This window comes from Gobio gobio (assembly GCF_949357685.1).
Source record: "Gobio gobio genome assembly, chromosome: 8".
In the NCBI taxonomy this organism is placed as follows: domain Eukaryota; kingdom Metazoa; phylum Chordata; class Actinopteri; order Cypriniformes; family Gobionidae; genus Gobio; species Gobio gobio.
This window is the reverse complement of record NC_137114.1, coordinates 40,943,722-40,960,442: the sequence shown is the minus strand read 5'-3', so window position 1 is coordinate 40,960,442 and position 16,721 is coordinate 40,943,722. Positions and strand designations below refer to the sequence as shown.

Sequence of the window (16,721 nt, the reverse complement as noted above, 5' to 3'; positions counted from 1 at the left end):
AGTCACACGAGTCCGTCTTCATCATTATTACCAACTTTGTAACACATGCAAAGTACCATTACAGCTGTCGAGATGAACGAGTTAAAAGCAAGTGTTGATAATAGCATTATTTTTAAAATAAAATAAAAGCGTCAGTGATGCGCATTGAGTACACAGCGCAAACAAAGACACAACAGCAGTAATCGAATGTAATCCAGTTTATTGTGGGGCTAGGCTGGCTAGCCCGGATATGCTCACACTTACCCCCCTTCTGCTTAATCTCACGCCGCGTTTGGTGCCTCCGCTGTGGGCCAGATGCAGTACTGGGGGTCGGGGATGTTGAAGGCCACCGGCCAGTGCAGAGCCTCGGCGTGTGTGAGGCCGATGTTGAGCAGAAACTCATGACTGTATGCACATTTTAGAACTGATAGACGCGACGAGGACGTACAAAAACACTGACTCACAAGATAGAAAACACCATTCTGTCTGGAGAGAGAGAAGCCGCATTGTGTGCACGAATAATAAATAATTAGCTACACATCAGAAATCACTGATCACAGATCAGAAGGAACTGAAAAAAGACTTCTGTTTTCATTTGTACATCCAAACACTGAGAAACTGCCAGCATTCACTCGTTCACAACCCATGATCTCGCGAGCGTTTGCATGGGCGTGCCAGATTCTCTGGGCGGAGGAAAGGGAGGAAACCGTTCCTGCTTGGATGTCAAACCAGGAGACTTCAGGATTGGCTCGTCTGGCCTGTCATTTTCTCAAAGGCAGAGAGAGACAGCCAGAACTCGGGTTTACACCGGTCAACATTTCTATCCACTTGGGGACAATATTCAGGCTAGGGGAACTCATATTAATGTTGAAAAACCTCATAAAATGAAAATTTCATGCCATGGGACCTTTAAGACATCTAGGGTGCGTCTCAATCAGCTCCCTAGTTCAGTAGTCAGGTCACTGATCAGGACATAAGCAGTGATGCCAGTAACGCGTTACTTACGCGTTACTCTAATTTGACCACTTTTTCCAGTAACGAGTAATCTAACGCGTTACTATTTCCAAACCAGTAATCAGATTAAAGTAACTTATCCAAGTCCCTGTGAGTTACTTTTTTTGTCATTTTCCTTAGTAAAAATATATATTTTTGCTTTCTTGTTTAGTCTCAGCAGGGGTTTTCCTGCATAGAGAATTACGAGGCGGCCGCTCCGTCTGTCGACAAAACTCACAGACAGTCACTTGTTCAGATTAGGCATGTCGTGATAATTAAATAATCATCAGAAATATATATTGTCACATTATCCTTCAGCAATCATTATTAGAATATTATTATTTGCTAGTAGCCTACAAAGTCATCTAAAGCCATTCCATAGCTGAATGTCTTTCCTCCGCTGTAGCTGTCAATCATTCTCCGTTCAGCAAAACTGCGCGTCGTTCGGTTCCAGTCAGCAGTCAGCGGTAAAGCTCACTCCATATGATATATTCCCGTTATAATACTTGATATGTTGATAAAATAATTTATCTTCCAGGAGTTTATCTAGCGGTTTCTGAAAGATGTTGTGCTCGCTACTCAGGTGACAACACAAGGACTATTAATTAGCATCACACGCACAATAACCAGAATTAAAAACTGTGAAGAAACAAATAATCAGTGAATGTTTGGACCGATATAGGCTACATAGTAGACTAGGATTTGTGGGCTCGACGCTCATCTTCTCTTTATGCCGTGAACTCTTCAATGTGCACTCGCGCTGCACTGCACACTCTGATTCCATGTTGCTTTAAGCGCATCATTCTGCACCCGGGATGCGCATAATCGCTTTGTTGCCGCTCTGTTTTGAAGCGTTTCATATATTTTCATAGTTTTGTGCACTTAAAGATTATTAAAAAATATATTGTTCTCACGGATCGATCAAATATTTGTTGTCCCTTTACAGAGCTGCACATTATGTTTACAATAAAATATAAATCTTGTAATTTTATATTATTTGTGTAGGCCCATATCATTATTTACATTCATATATAAATTAAAAATGTTTTTCATAATTGTATTTAATAAGAACACAAAGTAATTTGTACCTTTTCATTAACATGTTTAGGGTTTTATGTTTAGTGTTTTATGTTTAGTGTTGGCAAAAACGGTTGTCATTTTTATGTTGAGGCTGCAGAGGTGTTGTTGGCAACTGATGAATGTAACTAATAAAGTAACTTGTAATCTAACTTAGTTACTTTTAAAATCAAGTAATCTGTAAAGTAACTTAGTTACTTTTAAAATCAAGTAATCTGTAAAGTAACTAAGTTACTTTTTCAAAGTAACTGTGGCAACACTGGACATAAGTCAATGGGCGGACTCGGTGCCCTGACTACTGAGCTAGGGAGCTGATTGAGCCGCACCCCTAGCCTTGTCAGTTAGCTACTCCCGCGATACATACGTGTCTCACAGCGCGCGAATCTTCACACAAAATTGTCAGAATGCCTTTCTTGTCGAGTATCATCGTGAACATAGTCGTTTATGTCTTAAGTGAACGTAAACATGAAATTTGCCAAACAACGCCAACGTTTTTGGTCGTTTTCACAAGTCTCATGGCCCAAAGAATATTTTCTTCCATGAATATCTGAACCTGCAAATATATCAAAAGAAAGAACAGACACTCTGTTTTATTCTAGCTTCATTTTTATCCTCACTTGAATGTGGGCAAGTTACATTTAAAAAAAAACATTTTGAGCAAAAATCTGAGAAAATGTCGCTTTTGTCAAAGACAAACTTACATCCATATGGGATTCAGAGTGGTGAAAACACAGATGGAGTAGATCGAGTCCATCAACACCCCTAATCCTTCACAGTCCTCCGACATTTCATTCTGTAAAATTAGGCATTTCTGACGCGGTTTATTGTTGACGATCGCATTGTTTGTCAGATGCATCTGCTTATGAGATCGCTCTGCTGCTGCTTCTTCGCCTGTGTTTTGATCGGGAGATTCTGTACTCGTTCAGGAGATGCGTAATATCGCCCCCTACCGTATAACAGTGAAAACACAGCAGGGAAGCTTTTTCTCATAAAAGACTAGATAACGAAAGACGGGGGGGAATACGCCCACTGCTCTTGGCTGAAATTTTTTAAATAGTACTGCATAGTCTTAACTGTATAAATATAGATGAAATAGTATTATTTAATATATATTTATACAGTTATGCAGTGCTATTTTACATTTCTCTACCTGACAATCTAGTTTAGACCTACATGAAAAACCTGGATTTTTTGTTTTTTAAATTTCATTACGTTTGTTCTGTTGTATTTATTTGCATTTACATTTGATTAGTTATTAGTTATTATTTGTGTGTTGCTTGTCATTTGATTATTCGTTCTTATTTTATTACTGACGGTCTTCAACAATATTTAAAATGTATGAGTTAGGCTAGTAGTTTCTGGAGTCATAACCTTATTTAGGGTTGCATGGATAAAAACAAAAAAAATAATAATTGTCTATTTTATTTGGGGGGGGTTTTCGTGGTGGGGCCAGTGAAAATATTGGCAGGGCAAGTAAAAATTCCCCTGGCCCAGTTAGAAAAAATCCTTAGCGTTGAACCCTGTCTTTGTTTACAAATTGCAAATTTCTCTCTCTCTCTCTCTCGCACACGCACACGCACACACACACACACACACACACACACACACACACACACACACACACACACACACGAGATGATATGTTGTACATCTTCTGAAAGAGTACTGAATCTCCTGATCAAAACACAGACGAAGAAGACGCAGAAACAAGCGATATCATGTAATCATATGCATATGTATAATAACGCTATCATCAAAATTTAACTGCAAAACTGCCTAATGTTACTGAATGAAATGTGAAGCATTAGGGGTGTTGATGGACTCTATCTACTCCATCCGTGTTTTGATCATTGTACTGAATCTGATCAGTCTGATCAGATTTTCTCAGCTTTTTGCTCAAAATGTAGTTTTTTTAATGAAACTTACCCACATTCACGTGTTGATAAAAGAATGCATGAAGCTAGATTTTTTTGGTTTTGTTTAAAAGCAATGGCTCTGTTTTTCTTTTTTATATTCATAGAACAAAATATTCTGGGGGCCATGAAAATTTTGTGAAAATGATTGGAGGTGGCTGGCAACTTTTTTTTAAAAACCCTTGCAGGGAAAGAGTTAAAAAAATGTAAAAACTGCCTTTCACATGGAGCTTATCACTAAATATGGCGGCCCTAGAAACAATTTCAATCTCTTTAGAATTCAAACGTTGAGGGGGAAAAGTGAGAGAGTATCAGTTCAGTCTTTGAGCAATATGCAGGCAATACTTATTGAACTGTTTGGGGTTTACTGTACACTTTAGTCTCTCTGAAGCGAGTTGTTTGCTGATGCAATTTGTTGGGATCGTTTACTGAAATTATTTGGTAATTCCTGGAACGCAGTGAAACCGACACCGTTGTGGTGGGCAGCAGTAGGAGAATATTCCCAATTAGCATTCTAACATAATATTACTGAAGTTAACAGGCATTTTAAAAGATGAATTATTGCCGCTAAGAAGAGAGTATCAAGAATCTGAGTGGTTTTGAAACAATTTTTGACTCTGTTTCTTTTAAAGACTCAAGGGGGAAAGCGATACACAGATATCATTGGGTGTTACAACAGTGAACAAAAAGTTTGAAAGCAGCTTTTATGTGTTGGCGATAAAATCTTGTTTAAAGCTTTAGATGCTGCACCAGTAGAAGAGATGAATTAATCCACAACCTATAAGTTCTACTAAACATATCAAGTGTTTTGAAATGTGGGTTGGGTTGTGATTTAATTCATGCATCAGAAGGCTAATATGCATTATAAGGTCTAGCTTATTCCTCTAAGATGCAGACATTTGCATATGTACAGTAAAGATAATAAATGTAAATAATAAATAATTACAGGACGCAAATGTTTCAAATGCAAAAACTGTCAAATTGTTTAATAGCAACTAAAATGCATAATCAGTTCAGTGATGCTATATTTTTTATTTTAGAAGACAATTTTACAAGAAAGTTATAAAAGAACAGCCAAAATGTAAGTCTTAATTCTGTCTCTAGAACATCCGTCTCTCCATCAGCAGTTCAGATCACCTGAAATACAACAGATTACCTTTTATCAAAGCCACATACATATTCTAATATGATGATATGCTGCTCAAGACACAGTTCTTATTATTGTCACTGTTGAAAACAGCTTAAAGGGGCTTTATGTACGAATTTTGATGGTCAATGTGTGAACAGATTGTAATGAAACTTAAAAACTAGACCTTCACTGACTTCCTAGGTTGTCTATGAAAGCCTGTAGACGGATTTTTATGTGAAGGACTCGGGACGTTTTTGCCGGGAAAATCAAACGGATGACGTTCTATGACATTCAACGAATGCTTAAGATCTATTATGTACTGTACTGTGACATGCAAAGACAAATTATCGTCTCAACTTTATATTCAAACTGTCATAACAATTTTTAATTACCATAACAATTTGAATTACCTCATCTGTCAACATGATATATTCACATCGCTATGATCAGATGCTTTCTAAACTGCTGTTTTCTCTCCGCTGTCCATTTTGTTATTGAGAGGAAAGCGCGCAGCACATACACACAAGATGCACGCCGGTCTGTTATTGCAGGGAAATCGACTTTACATTTTCACGCCCATAAACATGACACAAAACGAACTGTGATTGGTTGCATTATATGTCAGTCAAACGTCCTCTTGGGCAGTCCTTGACCAATGAAAACTGCGAAAAAAGCCCAGACATTCTGCCGTCAGTTTTAAGGGGCCTCATTTATAAAACATGCGTATGCTCAGATTTGATCTTAGATTGTGCGCTCAAATCCACGCCAACGTTTATATTTATAAAAACTTCTTTGACGTGGAAAAGTGCTTTGCGCCACGTCAAGATTGTTTGCGATTTATACATTTGACTTCACGTTCTCTGAATCACACATGCGCACATTTGAGAAATTATCGTAAGATCAAATGTTGGACGGTTTCTATGCAACATTTTTAAGGCCCCTGATGTTCGCAAACCGTGTATCGCTGTAAAGGTATTTTCAACTTCTTTCTAAGCAAAGAATGAAAAAGAGCTTCGCTGTGAGTATATCAAGGCATTGAATCAGGTTCAGTCTTTTGTACATTACATGTGCATGAGTGTGAGCACGAGCAATAGAGGGTATGCACGTGACGTCACCATTGGCCGGAGTGACTGTGGTTACGGCCCCCCTCTGGGCCGAGGGAGACGGACTTGATAATAGCGTGTCATTTTCTCACTCAAACCACTGCGGCCTGCTGCTTCTGCTACTGATTGTTTTTAGAGGGAAAAGCTGCCCATAACTGCTCTAGGATCTGTTTTCTTCGAAATAATAGCATATTATTAGCCAAAAAGAGTTGGCAAAAGAACCAGAGCGTATCTGTTTTTGCGCTCGTCAAATGATTCAATTTCCACGTGTTTTCCCTTCGGTGAGTAATGTAGCCAATCACAGACATGTTAGTTGATTTCTTGAACGCAATGGCCAATCACAGGTGTTGAAGGTAGAGTTTTTGTCCATTGCTGAGTTCTGCACCTGCGCTAATCCTCTCGAACAAAGTGTAGACATTATGTAAGTAAGAGATTCATTGTGTCGTCAGCTTCACTGATTAATATAACGGAACTTTGTGAGATTGAATGAGTGACAGCTTTCAGTGATTATAAAGGGTGCGCTCTTTGCGAGCTGTCTAGGCGATATATAAAAAAAAAAATTAATGGGCCTATATTATATTCAGAATTTGAATAAAATACAAATTTCAATACATAGGCCCATCTGCATGCTGGATTCATTCTCGAAATTGTGAAGACTGACAGTGATAAATATTTATATATCGAAATCTGGCTCATTTAAATGTCAGGAAAACACATTTCCTGGCTGCATGTCAATATCTATGGATCACTGGATGTTGGGTGTTAAGGAACACTTTTTCGAGTCCAACCTTTAGTGTAAACTGATAATCGTTTGTTTTACTCATGTCTTCCACTATCAAATCCAGACATGCAGCAGCTCTTCTGCCACTCAGTTCCAGCGGGGAAAAATGTACGTCAATGCATACCCTCTATACTTAAAAGTCGGCGTGAAATGGAAGTTGAGATCATCCTTTTCTCCTTATTATGACGTATATCGAGTGAAAAGGCTTCTGAAATTAGAAAAAATGTAGGGAAGGACTTTATTTCGTCCTTCGGGAATTGATTGGATCATTGGAAGTTGGGCATTGCTAACAAAATGGAGGCAGATTTGAATGCCAGTTTGCACCCTCCCATGCAGCATTTTTTTATTGAGGAGCCTGACGATGAGAATGAGAAAAACTCAATCTATCTCTTAAATAAATAAATTTTCTCTCTAAATCTTTTCTTCATGTTTCTGAGCATATTTCCTCACTTTTCGCTGGTTTATGCTACAGAATTGACTAATTTTTAAGCCTTTTATGGCTTTATTTCTGTAAAACTTTTTTCCTCAGCTCTCCCTTATAAGGGGGGAGCGCCGTAGGCACGTTCACACACGCTGCATTCCTAAGTGCGAGCCGTCACGACAAGCTGATCGTCCGAATATATACTTTTTACATAAAAAAGTTTTTATTTCTCATATATTTCTCTCTTTTTGACTCAAGTCCTTCCTGAAGAAGGTATTGTGTACAGTGTTTGGGTAAGTTACTTTGAAAAGTAATGCATTACAATATTGCGTTACTCCCTTAAAAAGTAACTAATTGAGTTACTTAGTTACTTTTTAAGAAAAGTAATGCGTTACGTTACTTTTGCGTTACTTTTTCTTGTTTTTGGCTTGTTTTTGTTTTTTTTTTATAACAAAAAAGTTATATTTTTGTGCAACGGTAAAGACCTCTTCATACCAAAATTGAAATAAGCCCCAGGCTGAGGTAAAAATGCAAATTCACGCATAAACAGTAACGGGCGCAGCTCTGCTATGCTGCCATTCTGGATAATGGTAGAATAGGATGGAAAACAAAATAAAAACAAAAAAATCTAGTAATTTTCATCATCAAAGGTCAGCAGCAAGACATTGGTAAATTAAATATAAAGGTAGATTAAATGCATAAAAATAGTTGTTTTATTTAACATTTAATTATTGGAGGTTTGCATAGTACTCTGATTTTGCATTTGACTGATTTTATTCATTTTGAGGAGTACAGAATCTTTATTGTGCAAGTGAGATAAACAAATGCTCACATTTAGTCTAGAACTACAATAACCATCATGTTCACACACAACGCATCTGCACTTATTTTTCTCAAGATGGAGACAGGAGTCAAATTAATGAGGCTGTCAGTCAAATTAATGTGAAAAGTAACTCAGATATTTTGTTGTAAATTTGAAAAGTAATGCGTTACTTTACTAGTTACTTGGAAAAGTAATATTATTACGTAACTCAAGTTACTTGTAATTCGTTACCCCCAACACTGATTGTGTATACCAAAAAAATGCACCTAAAACACCATATTGCTACGATCAGTGACGGGTTTCTGAGAGGCGACGCAGAAACGAGACAGAGCACGATAGCCCCGCCCTCGCGCCATAGCACATGACAGGAAGAGAAGAGAAGTCGTTTCGAGGGGGGAGGAAAGGTTAACGTATTTGATTAAAGATTATAAGGGTAAATTAATGTTTAAAAATGAATGAAGTGCACACATAAATCAGTTATTGTACACACTACAATATTCTACATTTAGCCCCTTCCACATTGGATTTACATGGATTTGGGTATTCTGCTAAATTACTAAATGTATTCAATTATTTGGGTCTTCAATTATTTATATAACCTGGTCAACAATTACTGTACTTACAGTACTGTTTATGCACACGGGGAGGTGTAGTCAATCACAGCAAATTCACCTGGAGGAACAGAAACACAACATAGTTTTTTTTTTGTGCACTACATTGTTGTGCTTGCCCCAATAAAATGAAAACGCATTATGCCAAGAATAAATACAGGCTCGTAAAGCACAATTACCCAACACTTATATCATGATGTCACTAAGATTTATAAAAAATGAAAATCTTAAACATTAAGATTCTTTTCCCTTATATTTTTTATTTTATAATCATTTTGCTAGGTTTATAATGAAAACCCTTCCTTTCAGACTTTTTAGAGCGCACAGCGATGAATAAACACGTACTGGTCTTGTAGTAATCGTAGACTTTCACCACAGCCGGTTTCAGGTTCTGCACCAGTACGTCCTGCAGGAGCATCAGGCTGATGGTCTGCATCTGCTGCTTTTTCAACTGGACAAGAACAAAAAGTTAATTATGATGCAAGATTACGAAGAGATTTATTTTCTATGGAGCACGAACGAAGAGAGTGTGTCAAGTACACAGGGTTCATTTTGATTCCATATTGAATTGATCCCTTTTAGTGTCAAAAATATCAGCGATCCATCACAAAAAATGTTTAGAACCCCTCAAGGTATTTGACTAAAACAAATAATCTCACCCCATCTAAATATATAATGACATGATCCTCGTCCAGATCCATTCGTTTGATGGTGGGGTCTTCCTTTAGCTGTGGAGACAAAGGGAGGGAATGAGAGCGAATCAATCACTGGCTGCACTACTTGAGATCAAAAGAGAACCGGAGCCCTTCAAGTGTCACTCACAGCCTGCAGAGACGTCTCATCTGGCTTAAACCCAGACAGCAGCTTGATGTTAATGATCACCATGTTGGTCTCCACTCGTGTGCCGTTATACCTGTCATACAATCGCTCCAACAGTCACAAACAGGGTTCACAACCACACATCGTTCTGTACGAAGTCTGACAGACAGCAAAAAGTCTATTAGGTCATAAAGTAGGTTCAATATTCATTTATTCTAGAATCGAATGTATATGTTCGGTTACTAATTCATATCCTTATATTTCACAATTAAGCATTATAATTCCAAGTGGATTTTTTTACAGCTGTCTGCAGGACTTCTATACATAATGTGGGCATCACTGACCCCACATTTTTGAACAGTAGTATATATTTTTCATATTATTTGTTTTGCTAGTTTATAGTATTTACATGAATAGTTAAAGTCGCCATATAATCAAAATGGACCATTCTTATTTTTTTTATGTAATATTGTAGTATTTATTATAAATTAATTATCTGTGCATTTCATCTTTTTTTTTTTTCTACCCTACATTTTTCTCATTTCAGAAGCCGTTTCACGCAGATATACGTCACAAAAGGGAAAAAAAGAATGCTGAAATTAAATACTTTTAGTGTTTTAGAAGATAACTTTTCTTCCCTGGTTCTCAGGAGGATAAAATATTGTGAATTTAGTATTTTTTCGTGTCATTGCATTCGAGCATAAGAAAAAAAAATTTTTTTTATTAATACGTTATGCTATGTCCCCTCTGTAGAGGACACCAGGACTCAAAACTTTACCAAACTTTGTACAAAGATGATTCTTAACTATGTTTAAAAAAAAAGATACAACAGAATGATTTGATATATAATTTTGCTTTATGCAATATGTGTGTAAAAATAAGCAGGTTTTTCCATTATACATTGTATCTAATTTGTATATATTAATGTGTTCTTGGGGGAACATGTAAAAAGAAAAAAGGAGTGTAATAATGGGAGTAGCAATTAGCAAGATTTGCATAATATCTAATATTTTTTCATAGGAATAATGAAATTTTATTTCCTTCTCCCAAAATGTCTGATAAACATGATTTAAGTCCTGGTGTCTCTACAGTGGATATGTATGAAATCGATGTCCTGTTTCGTAAAAGAAAGTCATATTTTGATTTGAAACCCCATAACATTTTCCTAACACCGTATCTACACAGGACGCGACAAAGCGACCGTTCCAAAGCATTTGTCCTTGTGACGTCACCCATAGGATTCTGAAGAGCAGTTTTGACGCGTAAAGTAGGGTCGAGCTGGCCGTTGCCATCTTGGCAGCCATCGTGCGTCACTCACGGATAACAGAAAATGGCCAAAGAGGCGGGACATTGGTGGAGCTGAGGTGACGCAATGACTAACAGACAGCAGACAAACAGCAATCCACCTGTCACTCAAACTTTAAGGCTTTATATAATGTAAACGAATGAGTTATAAAAAAATTCACCCCCTCACAGTTATCATGATATATAGACCAAAACCACAATTTGTACCAGACTGTAAACATGTTTTTTTCTGCTGTAAAGTTGGGCATTTTAACATGGGGCTTAATGAGATTCTGCTCCTTTTTGGAGCCCTAGTGGCCAGTTGATGAATTGCAATTTAAGTCACTTTCGTATTGGCTTCAAGAGAAACTGGCGGAGGTTGCCGCTTGGTCAGTACATCATAAATAGAACGAGGCATGAGTTTACTGTCAGGGATTTGTTGTGTCGCATCGCGCCACGCCACATACCAGTGTAGACAACATCACTGATTATAATGGGTTATATTGTCTTTTGTCGCGTCGCATTGCACCACTCGTGCCATATTTCCATAAGAGTGTTATATTTGATCACTAAATTAATGTCAGTCATTTTTTAAAGTCCGAGCTCTTTTAAAGCTCTTTACTTAAAAAAACAAACAAAACAAATTTGACATGTATGATGTCAGAAATTCACTAAAATATCATGTCCACTACAGAGGACAAAAGTCTGTTACTGGGTCCCAGGAGGTGTTTTAGTGAAGATTCTTCAAAATATCTCTCACAGGTTATGATGGTGAGTAAATAATGACAGAATATTCATTTCAGGGTGAACTATTCATTTAAATGATGCATGTAGCATGTATAGCAAGAAAAAATAATAAAATTACAAATTTACTTCGTTAGATCATTATTTATGTTAAAATTATTATACTCATGAGGGCTGTTTCCATTAATTAAAGCCACAATATGTAATTTGTCGCCGCTAGAGGTCGCTTATTTAAAACAAAGGTGTAGCTTTTATTATACCGCAGACGATCGCTTCCGCTTTTGCTGGTCATGCGTACACATATCATATTAGATACATTATTTGAGTGTGTTGAAAGTTATGTTACAATGCTACTCTGTGCGTTTGCTCTGCGGCTACTATGAGACACTTGTTCACACTGCAGTGAGCTAGATCGATAGGCATGGTAAAAAATGGTACTCGCAGTAAATCAAGAAAACCAGATTTAAACAATAAAACTAAATGTGTTGAGCTATATAACAATGATTTTTTTTCTGTCGATGAATGTATCCAAACAGTTGCTCACCTGTCCAATAAAACATATAATATATTAATGCGTCTTTGGTGTTTCCATGGTCTACAAAATAAAACTGGAAATCGAGGGTAACGTGGGTATGATGCCATTTATAGGTCTGTGTCCTGGTTAAAATTGCTTATTTCTCTGGATTTAAACATTCTTGGAAACATTTGGGATAATGCAAGTACACAAGTCAACAAAATATATAACATATTGTGCCTTAAAAAACAGTAAGAACTGTGTGGCTCACTGGACAGTGGTGGTTAACGTAAAAGCTCTGTTCCTTGTGTTGTTGCAAACTCCAGTATTCGCTTTGACGCTGAAGGCCAACGATTTTGGAGGAGGCGGGATATTGTAGTGCAAGGCAAACTGAGAGACAAACAAAAGAAAGATTTCATCACTTAAGTCCTTTTCAGTAGCTTTTAAAAGAATAATTCACCCTCCCAAAAACGTAAAATTAAGTCATGTACTCATCCTCATGTCATTCAAATCCCATATGACTTCCTTGTATGATCCATACAAGAAAGTCATACATGGGTGAGTAATGACACAACTCATTTCTGGGTGAACTATCCGTTTAAGTTCTCAAACTGTGCAACATAAGAGGCAGCGCACAGACCTGCACAAAAACACAGCCTTTGCCTTCTGCTCTGAGCTTGTATGTGCCATTAGTTGGCTGCAGCTGTTTCTCCTGGTAAAGCAGACGGTTGTTCCGGTTGACGGTGAACTGGTTCTGCCCTGAGGTGGAGGTCACGGTGACGGTAATGGATCCTTCTGGATTGTAGGTGGCAGCACTGTATTTAGCGATGGCCTGGAGTGCTACTACAGTATCCTGTTCACAGCAAAAGAGGGAGAGCGACACCACTTACAGTCAATAATGATAAAACACATTATAACTACTGAGAAGGGTCTAAAAAAAGCTGCATGAGATGAATAACATTACCTGGGTAGAGGAGAATCCTCCATAGGCGTTCTGCTGCTTGCTTAGCCAGTGCACTATGCCAGCAGAGTAGTTCAGTCCAAATCCAGGTAGTGAGGGTCCCGAGAGCAGCGCCAGCAACACGTAGGCACTCATCTCTACCTCCACAGAGCCAATCGACTGTGCATTATTATTAGCCTGAGTCCAATATCGTCCAACACCTGAAGTGATAACAGCAAGAACACATGAGACTGGAACACTGAGGTCTGGTGATAGTGTTTATTAAAATGCTAATCATTTAGATTAGGGTTTTTCAATCTTGGGTCCACAGAAATATTCTAATAAAATAAAAAGAAAATTAAATATGTGTTTTTTCCTCTGCAACACAATAACTATCAACAGTAGTTTGTGCACCGCACATGACATGGGCAGAAAAACAAGGTATTGTGGACACAAATTTGTTCCCTCAGTTTAGTTCAATTGTGGCCATAGATAATATTCTGGCAGAAAATTAACTGTTATCTGTTTACGGACATTTCCTTCAACCCTAAAACACAACACAATGCAATGTTTAATCCAAAATACATGTGAAAGTCAATCAAAAATCTAATTTAAAAACATGAGGCCTTCATATTAACATGAGGCTGTATTTTTACAGCTTTTTTTTATCAAGTGTACAATGTGAACTGGATTTGTAAAATGTGTGAACGAATAAATAAAAAGTGGCCAAAAATTAAAAAAGTTGTGGGAATTCATTCTTAGAGGGATAGTTCACCCAAAAATGAAAATTCTGTCATAATTTACTCACCTTCATGTTTTATATGCTGAACAGGTATAATTAAGTATTTTATTCACAAATTCAGTAAACACGACCAGTGTTGGGGAAAGTTACTTTGAAAAGTAATGCATTACAATATTGCGTTACTCCCTTAAAGGGGTGGTAAAACACATTCTTTTGAAGGCTTGACTGTGTTTGTGGGGTGCACTGTAACATGTGTTCATGCTTCGTTTTAAAAAAAATTGCCTTATTTTTCATATATTTGACCTTTATTCTACACTGCTCTGTCCCTCCTTGTAAAACGGTCTGATGCTTTCCGGGTTGTATGAAGCCAGTCCCTCAAAAATACGCGATGGGCTCTGATTGGTTAGCTGGCCCAGTGTGTTGTGATTCGCTAAACGCCTAGTGCACGTATGTCGGAAACGTCACGCCCCTTACCGGAGGCTGTGCTTTGGTCAGTGTTAGAAACAACGGCGTCAATAAAACCATACCAATCTGAGCCCGAATCAGACCCAGAACATTTGAGTGAAGATGATCGAGCAGAACCTGTTCAGTCCTCAAGAGTAAAGACTGCGGATCTATAATGATCGCTACTGAATGGCACTTTAACTTTTGTATTTTTAGAACGATTATAGCCAAATATCTGTCGCAAGAACTAACCCAAAACAAACACTAAGCACTGGCTTTAACTAGTAAGTTAGCCAAATCACACACAGAACCATGTTTAGCATGCCTGTAGATAAATAATACATAAAAGCTCTAATCAAAGAATCATTTACACTAATGTCAGGTTCGCTGTTGAGATTTTAACGTTAGTGTTTGTAACGTTAGGTGTTCGTCGGATAACGTTAAGTATGAATGAGCATTTAACAGACTGGTTTGCAGAACAGCGTTGTCATCTGTTTACTTCCTTGCTACAACCTATTACAGGAAAACACATCGATGAAAAATAAATCAGACTTACAGGTTGTGGCCCGTGAACAGCTTCTGTTTGTAAATCCAGCTTTCAGGACAAGCCGTTGTGCATATCCTGTATTGAACTCGCGAAGTTTGTGGAAGTTTGTGTTGTCCTCCGTGAAATGTGCAGCGCGCGCGTCATGCATCCACGCACCGGCAGTGTTTTTTTCACGCAGCTGACGTTGTGCAAATCTGGCATTGAAATCGCGAAGACGGTGGATGTTTTCCTCTGTTAGATGTGCTGCAGGGAGCCCTGCGCGCGCCTGATTCCCCGCTGACTCAAACACACGTGCATATAACATGTTTTATGTTAAACGCTCTGCAACGCACCCCCGTCCCTATGAAGGCTGAACAGAGCAAGTACCCCAGACCTGCAATCCGGATGAAAATAACAGCGTTTCCTCGGCATCGCGGCAACAACACTCCAGCCTACTATACCACAACAGCGCCGCGATACAAAATGGCCTCACCCCCCCTTATTTAATATTCTCGGAGGAGGGGTTTATGTAAATATTGAGCCTGTTGATGTCACCAACCCTGGAGGAATGTCTGTAGTCGCCTGCTGGCCGTTTGCTGTAGTTCTTAGAAACTGATTTCTTTAAAAGCAAATATCTCCCTTTGCTTTAAACTTTGAACGTTGTAACTTTGCAGATGTTGTTTATGCTCAAGCAGCAACATTACACGTTAGCTAAAGTTAGAATAGTGAAATCGTGGTTTACCACCCCTTTAAAAAGTAACTAATTGAGTTACTTAGTTACTTTTTAAGAAAAGTAATGCGTTACGTTACTTTTGCGTTACTTTTTTTGGGCTGGGCTTGTTTTTTGTTGTTGGTTTTTTCATAACAAAAAAGTTATATTTTTGTGCAAAGGTAAAGACCTCTTCATACCAAAATTTAAATAAATTTTGAGGCTGAGGTAAAAATGCAAATTCACGCATGAACAGTAGAGGGTGCAGCTCTGCTGTGCTGTGCTGCCATTTTGGATTATGGAAGAATAGGACGCAGGAGAAATTTTTTTACTAATAAAAACAAAAGATCTAGTAATTTTTTCTCATGGTTTAACTGAATCATCAAAGGTCAGTAGCAAGACATTGTTTTAATAAAGGTATATTTATTTAATAAATAATGGTTAATAAAGGTAGATTAAATGCATAAAAATATTTGTTTTATTTAACATTTAATTAATGTAATTTAATTATTGGAGGTTTACATAGTTTTCTGATTTTGCATTTGACTGATTTTATTCATTTTGAGGAGTACTCAATCTTTATTGTGCAAGTGAGATAAATAAATGTCCAGTCCAGAACTACAATAACCGTCATGTTTACACATAACGCCTCTACACTTACTCTCGATTTTTTTCTCAACATGGGGACAGGAGAGCTGTCAGTCAAATAAATGTTTTGAAAAAGTAACTCAGATATTTTGTTGTAAATTTGAAAAGTAATGCGTTACTTTACTAGTTACTTGAATAAGTAATTTGATTACGTAACTCAAGTTACTTGTAATGCGATACCCCCAACACTGAACACGACAATGAACCTCATTGGTTCTCACATGTCAAGCGAACATGTTTGAGCTTCCGTTTACCACAACTGATGTGTGCGGTGAGGAATGTTTATATGTGAATAAAAGCCTAAATTCAATCTGTTCATCATATAAAGTGGTTGTGTCGCTTCAGAATATTTGGACTAAACCGTTCAATACATATGGATAAGTTATACGATCTCTTTATGAACTTTTTAAAGCATTAAAGTGGTAGTTGCGTAGCTGTCAATGGAGGGACAGAAATCTCTCAGATTTCATTCAAATATCTTAATTTTTGTTCCGAAGATGAACGAAAGTCTTACGGGTTTG

The 16,721-nt window shown here is 37.6% G+C and overlaps 1 protein-coding gene across 1 annotated transcript in view; it reads right to left on the bottom strand.

Annotated features, from left to right (window-relative positions):
* Nucleotides 1-4,923: 4,923 nt before the first annotated feature.
* LOC307130900 (alpha-2-macroglobulin-like protein 1) overlaps nucleotides 4,924-16,721 on the bottom strand; it is a 28,853-nt gene continuing 17,055 nt past the window's right edge. The window contains exons 29-36 of the mRNA XM_079824189.1: nucleotides 13,156-13,352; nucleotides 12,832-13,044; nucleotides 12,463-12,581; nucleotides 9,653-9,743; nucleotides 9,490-9,558; nucleotides 9,176-9,281; nucleotides 8,843-8,891; nucleotides 4,924-5,099 (exon numbers count right to left, since the gene is read on the bottom strand). Of these exons, the coding sequence (XP_079680315.1) occupies nucleotides 8,851-8,891; nucleotides 9,176-9,281; nucleotides 9,490-9,558; nucleotides 9,653-9,743; nucleotides 12,463-12,581; nucleotides 12,832-13,044; nucleotides 13,156-13,352 (836 nt within the window). The 3' untranslated portion in view covers nucleotides 4,924-5,099; nucleotides 8,843-8,850. The remainder of the gene's footprint in view (nucleotides 5,100-8,842; nucleotides 8,892-9,175; nucleotides 9,282-9,489; nucleotides 9,559-9,652; nucleotides 9,744-12,462; nucleotides 12,582-12,831; nucleotides 13,045-13,155; nucleotides 13,353-16,721) is intronic.